A 16,950-nucleotide genomic window follows, 5' to 3' on the forward strand; every position below is an offset into this window, starting at 1 on the left:
ATATGACCTTATTTGAAATAGGGTCTTTGTAGACATAATTAACTTAAGGATGCCTAGATGAGGTCATCCTGGACTTCGGATGAACCTTAAATTCCATGACTGGCACCTGAGTAAGAAAAAGAAGAGAGAAATCACAGATGCTGAGACACAGGGGAAAGAGTCACATGAAGGAGGAAGAGGAGACTGGCGTTAAGTTGCCACAAAACAAAGAACAACAAACAGAGCTACCAGGAGCTAGAGGATGCAAAAAAGAACTCTCCGCCAGAGTTTTTGGAAGGAGCATGGCTCTGCAGATACTTTGATTCTGAACTCCTTGTTTCCAGAACTATGAGAAAAATTTCTGTCGTTTTATCACGAATTCGGTTGATTTGTTGCAGTAGCCCTAGGGAACTAAAACACCTACTATGGTTTTTGTGACATCTCCCAGTAACTGAGGCCCTTGGCGAGCAGAACCAGAGGTTTGGGACCTGCGCAAGGCGATCTAGATGGAAACTCAAGGGGCTGAAAGAAGCCAGAGGGTTGGAGTTCAAATACTTATACTGAGGGAATTAAAAGCTTATATTGAGGAGATGGGTCAGATTCAGTGTGAAAGGTTTAGAAAATTAGCAGAAAAAGAGGTGGTAGAGAGGAACTACCAGGTTCCAACTCATGAAAGTGGAGCAATTCTTTGTGACTACAAGGTCCAGTGTGTGGGCGGCTGAAGTGGAGCGAAGTTGAAGCCCTTCTTGTTGAGGCTGAGGAATTCTGAGGCCAGGGAGTCAGAGGCTACCAGCATGAAGGCAAATGGCATCTCTGAGCCCATAGGGCTGTATATGGCACGGGAGGGGAAAGTGAGCCTAATGTGGAAATCAGAGGAGGAGGGAATGTGTGGCAGTCAGGGGAATGCTGACCAGGCAGGAACAACAGATGGCAAAAACTCAGGAAAGCAGCTCGGCAAGAGTGGAGCATGGTCTAGAAGTAGTTCTGGAAAAAGGGACAGGCCAGTTCTGCTCATTTTCCAGAGAGCCCAAGTCAGAAAAGATAATTTCATTTTTTAAATATTTGTTTTAGATACTGATGGACCTTTATTTACTTATATGCAGTGTTGAGAATCAAGCCCCATGCCTCACATGTGATAGGCAAGTACTTTACCACTGAGCTACAATCCCAGTCCAGAAAAGATGATTTTGTAAGATGGCTTGGAAAATGTACATGGTCTGAGGAAAGTCAGGTTCCAGATGTTAGTAAGGTTTTAACTGGAATTTAAATCAGAGCTCTTGTGGTCCAATCTCAGCAGTCAAGGAAACATAGGTCAGGAAGAAAAATGTGAATATAAACACTTCATTTTTTTTAATTGAAAAAAAAAAAAGGTGAGAAGGGCATTACTAATGAACAACAAAAATCTTAAAAATTTCCTCTTTCCATGTGAATGGCAACTGCTCTCCAACATTTCCTCTCTCTCATCCCCTGTATCCCTAAGCACTCAAAACTCTTGGTGAGAAGACACCTGGAGTGCACTGAGCAGAACTGACCTACAGCTCCAGCTGCTGCTCTGGAATTTACTGTGAATTTGCACTGAGGCCACACCTTCCTCTGGCTGCTCTCAACCGAGAAATGGTTTGACCCTAGACTCCCCAAAGGCTTTGCTGAACTTAAAACTGCACAGAAGCCTAGGAAGCTCCCACCTGCCTTCCTTCCTTCTCCCCTCTCCTCCACTGGACGTCAGACTCGCATTGCAACCTGGTGCTTCTCCCAGCTCTCTGTGGTGCCACATTTTCTCTCACAGGTGGTTCTCTTATTTGATTTCTTGCATGCTTAGTTCCCCTCTTGGCAGCTGCTCCTCCGAAGCTCTAGACTAAATACGTGTGACTTCTTCCGTTTGCTGCTTCTTCCCTCACACATCCTTGCTGAAAGCAGTCACTGACCAGGCTGGAATGGCCAGAAAATGTCGCCATCTCACTGTCCTGTCCACCCACTCCTTGAGAAAGGAAGTAAACAAATACCGTGAATTATATCATTCTCCTTCCACTCTGAGGAGGATTTTTGAGAATTTCAGATGGATAAGACTACTTCAGGAAACCTCTAGTAATCTATTAGGTTACATTTAATGAGCACTTCACATTTGTCAGGCATTATGTGAGGTGTTTTATGTACATTTTGCTTAAACCTTAAATCTCTATGAGGTAGAATTCTTATTCCCATTTTATAGAAGAGGAAACTGAGGTTAATTGTTCAATATAACAGTGGTAACTGAAAGAGTTGGAACTCAGGCTGGTCTGGCATGAATGATTGGGCTCTTATCATTAAGTCATGGGTGAGAGGTAAGAACACAGGGGTTCCAAAGACTATCCCACTCTTCATGTTTACACAGGGGATTGAGGCTCAGAAGTGAATTACCCTGTTATCCATGAAGTCAGGGCAGAAGCAAGATTTGCAGCCAGGTATTCTGACTCCAGATTTTTCAGCTCTACTGTCTTACAAAGAAAGAAAACTAAAGACAGATCATGGTGACTCCTGTCTTACAGTGGAGAAATACCTGAAAACAGACGGGGAACTAAGGACAGGAAAGCAACCCAGACCAAGCTGGTATTCAAAAGGGCAATTCCTGGATAGTTCAGCTCTCCCCTTAGCTCTCCCGCCTCAATGCCAGGTTGTGACTTGCATCTTAGGTGGGGGGAATAATATTACAGATCTATAAAACTATGGAAAGCCTGCTGATAGGCCACTAGAGCAGTAAGGAGGAAGAAGGGGAAGAGAATGCTGTGATTTGTATATGATTTGTGCCCTCCAAACTCATACAGGAGTTTAATCCCATAAGTCATGTATCAATAGTATTAAGAGGAGATGAACTTAACTATAGTTTAGAGGTTGGGCCGCTGGAAGTGATTTGATTAAGTCTTTGGGTGGAGTCCCATGATTGAATTCTAAGGAGAGGGACAGAGACCACATAGAGATTAAATATGCTCTTGCCATGATGTGATTGCAGCCATGTGGGGTTCTTCTCATGCTGATTTGTCTTCTAGCCTTCAAAATTGTGAGCCAAAATAAACCTTTTTTTCTTTTTAAAGTGCCAACCCTAGGCATTTCATTATAGTAATGAAAAACAGACTAATAGGAGAAAGAGGAAGACGAGAGAGAAAGGACTAGTTAGAGGGATCAGTTAGGTTCAGTGAAAACTTCTGTGTTGGGTTTAAAGCTAAGAACTGGTTTAAGTTAAATTTAAAAATCCCTTGCTTCCCTGAGGGACCAATGCTTACTCCACCCAGACAGAGGGATGATCAGGACAGACTGCCTGGAAGAGAGAACACCTGAACAGAGCCTGAAAGCAGATATAGGAGCAGGTGAAACTTTCAGACCCATGTATAATTGCCTATTTGTTAGCTCAGTTCAACTTCACAGATGCATTGTGAAGGCCTTCTATGTGTTTAGCCTTGTTTCAAGTACAGGGTCCACAGCTGGCTGCAGTCCCTGCCCTCTCACTGGGAAGAGCTAACCAGTCTTAACACAGTGCCAGATATGCTTTAGAGTTGAAACTACAAGGCACTGTAGGACAAGTGGTTCCACCCACTGTCCCTTGCCCAAATCAAGTCCCAATTCAGGACATGGCAAAACCTTTCACAAATTGTCCCTTTCCAGTCTCATTTACCACCATTTCCCCAAAAGTTAGGGACACAACCAAATGTATGTGTGTGACTCTGAACGTGCCAGGCTTTTGCTCACACTGTTCTTGTTCCCTGGCAGGCAGTTATCTTCTCAGATACTTTTCCTTGACACACTCAGGATTGCTCAAATTCTCCCATTCTCCCATGGTCAACTCTTTGTCTACCTCTGTAGGTTGGCATGATCCTTAAAGTAGGGACACAAATGCAGGACCAAAAGCACCCACTGTGGATTCAGACAGATGCAAGAGGGCTTTGTCTAGCTATCCAGAAGACTTCAGGTCTTGGACCTTCACCTCCATGTGTGTCTAAGAGAACAATTCCTACTTCTGGGAATGCAATTGGTAATATTCAGTTCTTGGCACATAGATGTTCAAAAATGCTGAACTGAATTCCATTAACAATAAAGTCTCAGGCCAGAATTTGGACTTTAAGAAGGTACTGGCTGTGAGCTGAATCTTGGAAGGGTTAATGATCAATATTTGCAGTTTTCTGTGGTTAAGAATGAGAAATATGCACCGTGTACTTTGCCTCAAAGACCTACCTCTTAGCTGGGGAAACAGATGGACAGACTCTCAACAGTTCAGTTTCAAACTCCTCAAGCAGTGGTTCTTAAATTTTAGCAAGCATCAAAATTAACTAAAGGTCATCAGGTAGAACAGATCACTGGCCCCAGCCTCAGTTTGATTCATTAAGTCTGTGGTAGAGTGTCAGCATTTGGGAGTTTGCATTTCCAACTTGTTCCCAGGTGAAGCTGAAGCTGCTGCGTTGACAAGATTCTTTTCCTTGACCAAACTTTGGTCAGGCTTTACTGAGCTCTTCTGAATAGACCTGACCTTGGATCCCATGTCCTTCCCTATAGAGTACAGTTTTAAGAAGAATCCTGTTAAGTCAGTTCAGCTAGAATCCCGACTTCAGTATCTGATTAGGTCGTAACCTAACACCATCCCCCAGGGGATGCCTTCAGCAAGAATGATAGGTTTAGCCAGATTCTCCCTTATCCCTGATGTTTCCTCTTAGTAATTTTCCATCCATTGACCCTCCACCCTGCTCCTTGGCTATAAATCCTCCTTTTTCTTTGTTGTCTTTGGAGTTGAGCCCAATTTATCGCCATTACTGCAAAACCCCATCGCCGCCGTCCTGTTATCCACCATAATACACCTGAATAAAAGTTTACCTTTTTAAATTTTTTTATGTATTTATTTTTTAGTCTGGTGTATTGAACCAAGGGACACTTCACCACTGAGTCACATTACCAGCCCTTTTTAAAATATTTTATTTAGAGACAGGGACTTGCTATGATGCTGAAGCTGGCTTTGAACTCTCTATCCTCCTGCCTCAGCCTCCCATGCCCTTGAGATAACAGGTATGTGCCAAAGCACCTACCTTACCTTTTTTTTTTTTTTTAAAACGAGTATCATTAATATCTGTATTTTAAAATCAGGGTCCTCTTAGTGACCCACTTATTAGAAGTTAAGGATTCTGGGCTCAATATACGGTGTTTCTGAGTTTGAATTCTGATTCTACCACAACTTCGGTCTTGGCTCTAGGTCATATCACTCTACCTCTGTGCTCTATGTGCCTTATCTGTGAACTCAGGTTATAAACTTGTGCATGGTAAGTGGAAAAGGCAATCCCTGGCATAGTGTTCAATAAATGGTGGTTAAAGCTTCCATCTATTCATTTTCTGGAGGAAGTAGGACTATGAAGCTAGGGGTCTAGATGGCTTGAGAAAAGAAATAATTCCCTCCTCCGCATAGCCATGCGGTTGCAAAATCCGAGGGCCTGTCCTGTATTTGTTCTCTGCGTAATCCTGTAGGAGCCTGGGGCTCCAACTCGCAGCCCTTATTCTCAAGGGCGCGTTGAGTCCATGCTCCAGGCTCACGACGTCCTACTGACGCTGCGCAGGCGCAGACTACGTTGTGGCCATTCTTTTTGCACATGCGTAATCAGGTGCGCTGTTCGGAGGCTCTGCTGCAGAGCAAATATGGCGGCGGCAATGAGGGTGGCGGCGGCCGGAGCAAGGCTCAGCGTCGTAGCCAGTGGTCTCCGCGCTGCGATCCGCAGCCTCTGCAGCCAGCCCGTCTCCGTTAACGAGCGTATTGAAAATAAGCGTCGCGCAGCGCTGCTGGGAGGAGGCCAGCGCCGCATTGACGCGCAGCATAAGCGAGTGAGTCAAGACCGCTGAGCGAGCCCCGCCCCTTCGCGGGCGACCTATCACGGCGCGCTGGGCTCGCAGCGCCCGAGGCCTTCCAGCCAATCCGCGTCGAGCCGGGTGGGGCGCTGCGAGAACGTTCACCTGGAGAACCTGGCTCTTTTCGCCCGGCGTCTGGTAAAACAAGAATGAGCAGCTGTGTGCTTTGTTACACACTGTCGTCCCCTTGGAATTCTAGGCCGACGTGGATGGGCTCCAGCCAGCTCACCACTTAACTATAAAGTTTTGGGCAAGTTAATCTGTAGGAATCAATTTACCGTAAACAGAAGATGGTAATCACCCCCCCCACCCCCAATCTTACTGTTCGTATAGAGCTAGGGAAGCTTGGACAATAGTCAGTTAAAAAGACCTGCTTATTCTTCTCGTGCCCCATAAAGGTGGTAGCAGGTTCTTTCTTAATGGTAGAAGCAGGAAAATCGAGGCATGTGGTAGAGGAAGTAACTTGGTTGTATTAGCCTGGGGTGGAGTGTGTGTGCCCTCGGGGAGCTTGTGGCACTGCTGCCTGCCGAAGGCTAGGTCAACATCTTAAGGGTCGCTGAGTGGGTAGGGAGCAGGCGGCCTTTCTGGAGATGTGCAGGCTACTCTGCTCTTTGGCTGGAGTGAGAGCTGAGGCATTGCCATCCACCGCCCAGCTTTTGAGATGAGAATCACAGTTGGCCTTCAGAGATCAGCTGGGTGGGTCAGTTAGCAGCAGAAGAAACAGGCTGGGAGAGATGACCCCAGATTTGAAACCAGGCTGGCTCAGTGCATCCCTGTCTCCTGGGTGAGTCTGGACCAAAATGCTGTGTGAGTTAAATAAGTAATCATGAAGAAGGTGAACACTATTACAGGTGAAGGACACTCAGGCACTGCTCACAGCTTCAGGGAGGCGCCTGCAGAGGACTGAGATCCTTCAGGAGGTTTGAGCAGCCCTTTATTTAAGTCTTATTAAGTATTGATTCAGATGTCATAAATTCCTATCTGACAAAGTCCTGAAAGTGACAATTCTTTTTTTTCTTTGCTAAGGTACCTGACAGTTCTTCTTGACATTTGGGTGTGAACTGTAAATTTGGTTGATGATTTTCTCCCTTGGGGCAGCTCTGTGGGGTGAGCAAATGCTAGTCCATCCTCTGGAGAGGCCTGTCAGTGTTCCTGTGTCCTCTTTCTGTCAGCCTTATTGCACAATTCCTTCCTGGAACATTTCTCCACCCCTTCCCAGGCAGATCCTGCTGTTGGTTTAGATGTAGCCTCCAGAGCTGTTTTCCTTTTGCCAAAGCTGACTTAGTCAGGAGACACCCCCATTTAAACTATTTTTGGATTATTTCCATAGGATAGAGTTCCTAGAAATGGAATTAGTGGGTCAAAGGGTATGAATATTTTAAACATTCTGTATATGTATATATTGCCAAATTGTTATCCCCCAAACTTCTGCTTTACACCACAGTGTAAAGGATTGCCTGTTTAATACAACCTCACTGTTTTCGACTCCTTTCCTAGGAGGAAAAAATAGCCAGTTCGAGATTTATTTATTTATTTATTTTGGTGGGGGAGGTACAGCGGGCTCGGGTATTGGCTTCTGTTGAGATTTTGGGAGATCAAGGAGTGGAGGCCCTTGGTGGAATAATGACTTCAGCATCAACTCTAAGACACATTTTTTAAAACTTCTCACATGAGCTCTTTAGCACTCTTCTGTCCCATTCCCATTTTACTCAGCAGCCGGGCTACTGTGGGGTCCCTAAGCAGGGCTCCCAACATAGTGGTAGGAGGAAAAGGAAAAGCCCATCTTGGAGGCAGGAGGAGAACAGGAAGTTGTGTGCCCTTGGGGTAGAAGCCTAAGGGCAGGAAGGAGTGGTTTGGCCTGGTGCAGTTACTTCTGTAGGCTTCCCTGGAAGGAGCCTATAAAGCTGAGGGTGTGGACTCTGACCTTCACTAAGCCTGCTTGGGTTTTCCATCTTTTTCATTCTTAAGGCCCCTCAGAGCTCCCAGTTAGTGGAAGTGGTTACCTTGTTCCAGGACAGGTTCGCCTTACTCCTGCTTCTCTTCACCTTTTCCTCCTCCTCCTTCCTTATTTACCTTCTACAGTCCGGTGGTTCCTGCAGCAGCACTCTACCTCTACCCTGCTTTCCTCACTGTGTGAAATGAAGACTATTAATAACCTGTCTACCTTGCCTCCTTCAGACGGGATGGAGACATGAAGGGGCCAAACCTGTCCTGGCTTTCCCATGAACATCCCTCGCTTTGCTTACTGTTATGTTTTATATGTGAGGTGTCCCCCAGAAGCTCATGTGTGAGATAATGCAAGAAAGTTTACAGATGAAATGATGGGGTTATGAGAGCCTTAAACTAATCAGTACATTAATCCCCTGACAGGAATTAACTGGGTGGTTAACTAGGCAGGCAGAGTGTGGTTGGAGGAGGGTCATTGGGGGTGTGCCTTTGGGATATGTATTTTGTCCCAGGAGAGTAGAGCTCATGCGCTGTCTCTGCTTCCTGGGGCCATGTTATGGGCTATAATCTTCCACACACTCTACTGTCATGATGTTTTGCCTCACCCTGAGCCCAGAGCAATGGAGTTGGCCACCCGTGGACCGAGATATCTGAAACTGTGATCCCAAAATAAACTTTTCCTCCTCTAAAATTGTTCTTTTCAGGTCTTTTGGTCACAGCAGCAAAAAAGCTAAGTCTGCAATGATGTCACCGAGTGATCTTTGTTTTTTTTTAGGGAAAGCTAACTGCCAGGGAGCGGATCAGTCTCTTGCTGGACCCTGGCAGCTTTGTTGAGAGTGATATGTTTGTGGAACACAGATGTGCAGATTTCGGAATGGCCGCTGATAAAAATAAGGTATCTGTTCAAGTGGTGGTATGAATATGTCCAGCTGGGGCTCTGCTGCCCTTCCCATTATAGCAATCTGTCTACAAAGATTTTCTCTGAAGTCCTATGGAGAAGTACTGCTGGGGACTCCAGGTTCTTCACCCTTACCCTTGCGGAGGGAATGTGGGTGGGTTGCTAGTACCCTGTGCAGTGGACTCAAGCCCATTTCCTAGGGTTTTGGTGGGAGATTCAGTTCTTGCTGGTATATGACAAATTTGTAAGGAGGGTCAGAGAGTGTCTTTTGGTTGTGTTGTGGTTTGGGAACCAAACAGCAGGAACCCCTAAATACTGCCCAGTTGCCTCTTTTGTCATGCTTTATTCCTCTGAATGTTTGAGGTCAGTAAAAACTGAGTACCTAATGGGTGAGGTAGCATAAGCCTATAATCCCAGCGGCTGGGGAGGCTGAGGCAGGAGGATTGCAAGTTCAAAGCCAGCCACAGTAAAAGCAAGGTGCTAAGCAACTAAGCAAGACCCTGTCTCTAAATAAAATACAAAACTGAGTACCTTTCATGAATGCATAGAGTCATTTGGACTCAATTTTGATCCAGTTTTCTGCATATATGCTATTTGTGACCAAAGATTTGTAAACTTGGCAGCAAACCAGCTGGCTCCATTTGAGCCATGGGGACCACTGATTACTGAGTTTCCATGCAAAATGGTGGGTTTGCGGTAGGTTTGGGGTCAGAGTGTTTGGTTTGGAGAAGTTGCCATGTTTCTTGTATATCCTTATTCTTCCCATGAGTATCTGGCAGTGGTGACCCTAGGGAGTCTCTTGATTATTTTGCCTTTTTTTTTTTTTTTTTTTTTTTTTTTGAGCTGGGCAGGGGGTGTGATGCTGTGGATAGAACCCAGGGCCTTATGCATGCAAGGCAAGCACTCCAGTACCCCAACCCGATTATTTTGCTTTTCGGAAGGAAGATGAAGCCTAAGAATACTGTGCCCTTTACTCCTGTTGATGGAGCAGTAGCCTAGTACTTGCTGTTGCAGAGCCAGGGAAGAGGGGTTCACGTTGTTTGTTCAAATTGAATTTTAAACAATTTGTTATTTGTCTTTCAGTAAGGCAGAGTTTCCAAATTCATTTAAAAGAAGTTTGGTGTTTTTTTTTTTTTTTTTTTTTTTTTTAACCTTTGTTTTTCCTTTCTCTGGTAGTTTCCTGGAGATAGCGTGGTCACTGGCCGGGGCCGAATCAATGGAAGATTGGTTTATATCTTCAGTCAGGTATTTTATAACTCTAACAGGCTGAGCTTTCCTGGGGGGCAGAACCAGAAACAAAATATGTGAAAGAAAGCAATCTTGGGGAACGAAATCTTGCTCACAGTTTGGGGATTTGTTTTCTGTTTTTCATTTCACATGTCTATGTTCTTAGGAAGGAAGAGTCCTTTATCTATTTGGAGGAGGATTACAGGGCAGTAGGCTTATATGAAGTTGTTCCAGGAACCAGGAGTTTATTCCACAAGTGAAATTCCTCTTGATAGTGTTGGGTGTGTGCTTGGAGGGCATCTGTGTCCTGGGCAATGTGTATGGATTCAAGAGTGCCCCAGATGCAACCTGGACAAAGGGGACTTGACTCTCAATCAGGGACCCTGAGATTTGGGCTTTCATTGAAGTGCTCAAAGAAGTTTTGTCAGACAGCATAAGGACAGTATAGTTTGGTTACATTGAGACTGTAGGAGAATGTCATAGGCAGAATAATGCCCCTGCCCAAGTTGTCCTAATCTTGGGAACCTGTGGGTGTGTTACCTTACATGACAAACAGGAATTAAGGTTGCTAATCAGCTGACCTTACAATTGGCCCTGGTTGTCCAGGTGGGCCCAATGTAATCACAAGTATACTTGTAAATGGAAGAGTGAGATCAGAAAGAGGTCAGAGTGATTTGTTGTGAGGGCGTGTCCCGCTGTAGCTGGCTTTGAAGGTAAAGGGGAAGGGGTCCATGAGTGAAGAAATGGAGACTCTCTCTGTAAGCTAGAAAAGGTAAGAGAACAGATGTCTCTCTGGAGCCTTCCCAGGCTTTATCTTAGCTCAGCAAGTCCTGTCTAGGATTTCTAAGCTACAGAACTGTGAGATAATACTTGTGTTTTGAGCCTAATTTGTTAACAGCAGCAATAGAAACTGATAGAATGTGTTGTATACTGTGTTGGATTTAATTTTACCCCTCCACAGATGAAAATGTGTACATAATTCTAAGTGTTTAGTTTTTTTTATGGACTGTTAGGTAGCTTATCTGTGAACCTAAAATGTTTTCTGAGTTCAATATTAAAATGGATATGCTTGGCTAATTTTAAATTTATTGTATTTAATGGTTCTTACTAATTGAATTACTTTTTTCTTTTTTTGCAATGTGTATAAGCTAAGCAAAAACTTATGGAAGGAGCCATTGAAAAAATAGAACAAAGAAAGTTATTGTGTTTTCTGGACATGGTGTTCTACCTACTTGAGTAGTTACAAGTGTTCATCAAAATGATACTCTGGAGCCCATGGGCAAGTGGGAGTGAGGCAGAGGTAGAGGTGCCTGAGACAGGGTCCTTACCCTGAAGAAGCTAATCCCTTGTAGGTAGAAAGGGACAGAGCAGGGTGAGGAAGTTCCAGGCAATGCTGTGGAGTCAAGATAAGAGACATCACACTCAGCGTCGTGGAAAACTTCAGGGAAAACAGGGCATTTGAGACAGGCCCTGGAGGATAGTGAGGGAGAGATGAGGCACCTTTTTTGCTGTGATAGATTTTACTATATGTAGGTGTGTTTTCTGAGGAGTTTGATTTTCTAGAGGAGTCACCTTATTTCCTCGTCTGATAATCAGCTTTCGGTGTGTTGTCTGGGAAAGGCCTGGGTGGGTGGGGCGTGATGGCACTGGCTCATTCTGTATACAGCTCCTCCTCTCATCCTGGTTGTGAGTCCAGATTTCTTTAGAGAAATAAGCCTTCCTGCTTTCAGGGTGAAGGGGACCGTCTCCCACAGATGTCCTGTTGACCTCTGGTTTCAGCCCCATCCTCACCCCTCCACTTTCCTTGGTCACCCCCTCTGCGGATAGGTGGGCTTCCATTTCCTCCCTTTGCCAGGTATTTTTGTGCTTTCAGTCTCCCTCAGGTTTGTTCAGACTCTGCTGTTGTCTCCTCATCTTTTCTTGTCCTCCTGGGCTGATTCTGATTTTAGTTCCCCACGACGGTGGGTTTGGGAAGGGAGGCCATGTTCACAAGCAGCTCTTAATGTGAAGGTGATGAGAATCCACAAGCCGAGGAGGCAGTGAGGGCTTGATTCACTATTTCCCCTCCTGGCTTGTCAAAGCAGCACATTTCCTAGAAATGCATGCACTTATTTGACATCCATGGAATCTGATATTAAGGTTCTGCATTTGTTATTGTCTCAGAACTGCAAGTCATTTTTCCTAAAGCGAAGATGAAGTCTTTTGCTCTTGACAATACACGAACTGCCTTTAAGGAATTTAATTTGCTCATCGATGGAATAGTCTTTAAATTGGATTTGCTCCCCCCGCCCCCCAACTTCTGAAATTCCTTTAAAAACACTTTTCTAGCTGGGTACAGTGTTGCATGCCTATAATCCCAGTGTCTCAAGAGACTGAGGCAGGATGATCTCAAGTTCCAGGCCAGCTGGGCAACTTAGAGCTGTGTCAAAATGAAATACAAAATGGACTGGGGATAAGGCTCAGTGGTGAAGTGTCCCTGGGTTCCATCCCTAGTACCTCAAACACACACACACACACACTTTTCTATGAGTTTTCTGTTTCTTATTGATTTAATTGTGTTTTTTTTTTTTTTTTTTCAGGATTTTACAGTGTTTGGAGGCAGTCTGTCGGGAGCACATGCCCAAAAGATCTGCAAAGTAAGTAAGTTGTTGGTTTTTTTTTTTTTAGAAAAAGTCAACTTTTTATTTCAATACTACCACATCGATCGTGATTCTAATTCTGTTTACCTGAGCACAAAGCAAATTAATCCTGCTCTTGGGATTACAGACTTGACATAGTAGAAGAAAACATAAAAGCAGTCTCTAGAGAAGACAGAGCTTATTAGAGAGCTCAGTGACAACCATTTAATAAGTTCAGAACCAATAACTCTTTGACAAACCAATGAAACTGAACACAACCCCAACACCATGTTATCTAGATTTCAATAGGTGCTTCCCTCCCCCAACACATGCACTTTGCATAAACATTTGTAGAATCTGTTCAGATTTTCAGAAGAGATTGAAAGTTGCACAGAGAGTTCCTCTGTACTTCACACACCATGTATCATGATCAAGTGGGGTTTATCCCAGGGATGCAAGGTTGGTTCAACATTCGGAAATCAATAAATGTAATTCATCACATCAATAGACTTAAAGTTAAGAATCATATGATTACTTCAATAGATGCTGATAAAGCATTTGATAAAATATAGCATCCCTCATGCTTAAAATACTAGAAAAAAATAGGGATAGTAGGAACATACCTCAACATTATAAAGGCAATTATGCTAAGTTCATGGCCAACATCATTCTAAATGGAGAAAAACTGAAAGCATTCCCTCTAAAAACTGGAACAAGACAGGGATGCCGTCTTTCACCACTTCTATTCAGCATCATCCTTGAAACACTAGCCAGAGCAATTAAACAGACCAAAGAAATTAAAGGGATACAAGTAGGAAAAGAAGAACTCAGGCTGTCACTATTTACTGATGAGATGATTCTATATTTAGAAGATCCAAAAAACTCCACCAGAAAACTTCTAGAACTAATACATGAATTCAGCAAAGTAGCAGGATATAAAATCAATATGCATAAATCTAATGCATTTCTATTCATAAGTGATGAATCCTCTGAAAGAGAAATTAGGAAAACTACTCCATTCACAATAGTCTCCAAAAAAAAAAAAAAAAAAAAACCTTGGGAATCAATCTAACAAAAGAGGTGAAAGACCTCTACAGTGAAAACTACAGATCACTAAGGAAAGCGATTAAAGAAAAACCTTAGAAGTTGGAAAGATCTCCCATGTTCTTAGATAGGCAGAATTAATATTGTCAAAATGGCCATTCTACCAAGGGCACTATACAGATTCAATGCAATTCCAATTAAAATCCCAAGGACATTCCTTATAGAAATAGAGAAAGCAATCATGAACTTCATCTGGAAGAGTAAGAGACCTCAAATAGTCCAAAAAAATCCTGAGCAGAAAAAGTGAAGCTGGAGGTATTGCAATACCAGAACTTATACTATACTACAGAGGAATAATAACAAAAATGACATGGTATTGGTACCAGAATAGACAGGCAGACCAATGGTACAGAGTAGAAGACTCAGAGATGAACCACATAAATACTGTAAGTTTTTAATATTGAAAATAAATCCAATGCTTATATCTACTTATAATTCATATTGAGTATTTAGGGAGTATAAGACAGTGAGCTGAGTACTTGACCTGTGGCAGAATTGTCAAGATTTGGTATTGACCTGAAGGGATTCTTTCTTTTTTTTTTGTGGTATTGGGGATTGAACCCAGGGGCACTTTGCCACTGAGCTACACTCCCAACCCTTTATAACTTTTTATTTTGAGTCAACAGTCATGCTAAGTTGCTTAGGGCCTAGCAGACTTACTGAGTCTGGCTTCAAACTCGTGATCCTTCCGCTTTAGCTCTTGAATTTCTGGGATTATAGGTATGAGCTGCTGAGTGCAACCTGAAGGAATTCTTAATATTATTTTGTACCATGTGTCTTTTTGATGGTCTGGCAAAGCCTGGACCCTCATTTTTTACATGCATAAAATATGTACGATTACAAAGTATTAAAGGTATTTAAAAACATTTGTAACATGTACTTTTTATTAATGCATTAAATAACAAGATTTAACAGCGGATCTAATAATTGGTATAATTTCATGGTAGACTTAAATGAAAATGACAGTTTATCTACAACTTTAACATAAAATATCTGACTTCTATTGATGACAAAGTGACATATTTCTAAAACTACTGCGATTTATCACCTATATTCATAATTGAAGGAAATGCTGAAGATCAGATAGGAGCAGTAAAGACGAAGATGAAATTTTTTTTCTATTCCAATTTTATAGACCACTGAGATCAGTTCATTCCCTTGAATTTTTTTTTTTTTTTCTTTTTTTTAAATATTGGGGATTGAACCCAAGGGCACTTAACCACTGAGCCACATCCCCAGCCCTTTTAAAAATATTTTATTTAGAGATAGGTTCTCACTAAGTTGCTTAGGGCCTCACTAAATTGCTGAGGCTAGTTTTGAATTAACAATCCTCCTGCCTCAGCCTCCTGAGCTGCTGGGATTACAGTGTGTGCCACCCTGCCTGGCTGCCCGCCTTGGATTCTAAGAGCTCTAGGTAAAGTACCTGAAGTCTAGGTGGGTAGTACCGGTGCTAAGAGGTAGAAAACAGTACAAGAGCTGGGCCTGGTGGCTCTCGCCTGTGATACAAGTTATTCAGTAGGCTGCAGGAGGATTGCAGGTTTGAGGTCAGCCTCTGCAATTTGGCAAGATCCTGTATCAAAATAAAAAGGACTGGAATGCAGCCCTTAATGCCCTGAGATCAATCCCCTGTACCGCCCCCTCCCCCCAAAAGCATGATATTTCAAAAACTGCTGGAAGACTGGAGTGGAGTGCTTGCCTAGCATGCTCAAGGTCCTGAATTTGATCCCTGGTACTGGAGGGTACAAAGAAAGACCTGTTAGAATTTAGGTGCTTTGAGGAGGAATAAAAGTGTGACTCGTATTTGGAGAATTTCGGTATTAAAGGTTGAACTGACTGGAACTGGGCAGAGCTTCCTTCTTTAATGGAACACTTGAGTTCTAGACATTGTCCTGTCCTGTCTGACCCCTGAGAACTTGGGGCAATCACTTAAATTTTCAACCTTCTGAACTTTCCTGTTTCTAGTGCCTGTGTTATAATGGTTAAATGAGATCGAGGAAGTGAATGAGCTTTGTAAACCAGTCAGGGGATGTAGGAATGTTGATCGACATGCTGTCAGAGCTACTGACCCATGAGGAAAATCTGGCACGTTAGAAGGAAAAGCAGGCTTGATTCAGGCCTCAGGTTAATAGATGGATCAGCATCTGCTTTCATGAGAGTACCACTTTGCCATTCTGTCTACTATCAGTTCTTCCATGGGTGGTTCTGGGAACAAAACTGGCTGCTGAAAATTTACAGCCTGAGCCTCTTGCTCTAGAAATAACTGCCATGAGCAATCTTATCCCTGCTAATCGGAAGTGCTTTCGCTCTTGGGTCCCCAAATGGGGACTGTAATCAGCCTTTTAAATATCTGGTCCTTTGTCTTTCATGAAGGTACTCATTCCTCATGAGGAATGAAACCAGGGTTAATGCCTACTGACTGGAAAAGTATACTCAGAACATTTTCAGAAAACACTGAATGCTGTTTTTGATAATAAGAGCAGTTGTCTCACAAGATATTTCTCTGCTGCCTCAGATCATGGACCAGGCCATAACAGTGGGGGCTCCAGTGATTGGGCTGAACGATTCGGGGGGAGCACGGATCCAAGAGGGAGTGGAGTCCTTGGCTGGTTATGCAGACATCTTCCTGGTGAGAAAATGCTGGGTTTAATTCTATAAGATGAGTCCTGGTCAGAGCTTCCCTCTCTCTTCCCATTGTGTCTGTTCTATGACTCTTTCCTGTGTCACTGGGGATGGGAGGATGGGTGGACAAAAGGCAAGAGGGAATGGGAGAGTTGCCTTTTCTTGATACAGGGCTGCTGGTGTGTGTGTGGGGGAATAATTAGTTAAAGGTCATCCATAAAAGAAAAAGCACTTGAGCTGGGTGTGGTGACACACACCTGTAATACCACTGACTTGGAGGCTGAGGCAGGAGGATCATAAGTTTGAAGCCAGCCTCTGCAACTTAGCAAGATCCTACCTCAAAATAAAAAGGGCTGGGGATGTAACTCAGTAATAGAGCACCTCTGAGTTCAGTCCCCAATACCATAAAAAGATAAAATTAAAACAAAGCAAACAAAAAAAAACAGGGGTGTAGCTCAGTGGTAGAGTGCTTGCCTAGCACCTATGAGGCACTGGGTTTAATCCTCTGTACCACATAAAAATAAATAAATAAAATAAAAGTATTAAAAAAAACCAGTGCTTTATCATTCTCTTTCTATATACATATTTGCATATTATATGTTTTGAAACATTTGAGGGTAAATTAGAGGTATTGTACCTCTTTACTTCTAAGGGCTTCATTGAGTATTTCTGAAGAAAAAGACATTCTTATGTAACCAGAATGTG

General features: G+C 43.3%; 1 protein-coding gene across 2 annotated transcripts in view; it reads left to right on the forward strand.

Moving 5' to 3' along the window:
- Nucleotides 1–5,577: 5,577 nt before the first annotated feature.
- PCCB (propionyl-CoA carboxylase subunit beta) overlaps nt 5,578–16,950 on the forward strand; it is a 53,422-nt gene continuing 42,049 nt past the window's right edge. The window contains exons 1-5 of one of the 2 annotated variants that reach the window (XM_079101332.1): nt 5,578–5,808; nt 8,555–8,674; nt 9,854–9,922; nt 12,484–12,540; nt 16,139–16,252. In XM_079101332.1, the coding sequence (XP_078957458.1) occupies nt 5,626–5,808; nt 8,555–8,674; nt 9,854–9,922; nt 12,484–12,540; nt 16,139–16,252 (543 nt within the window). In that variant the 5' untranslated portion in view covers nt 5,578–5,625. The remainder of the gene's footprint in view (nt 5,809–8,554; nt 8,675–9,853; nt 9,923–12,483; nt 12,541–16,138; nt 16,253–16,950) is intronic. The other variant, XM_079101331.1, reaches the window with a different exon arrangement.

The sequence above is a fragment of the Sciurus vulgaris genome (assembly GCF_902686455.1).
Source record: "Sciurus vulgaris genome assembly, chromosome: 10".
Lineage (NCBI taxonomy): Eukaryota > Metazoa > Chordata > Mammalia > Rodentia > Sciuridae > Sciurus > Sciurus vulgaris.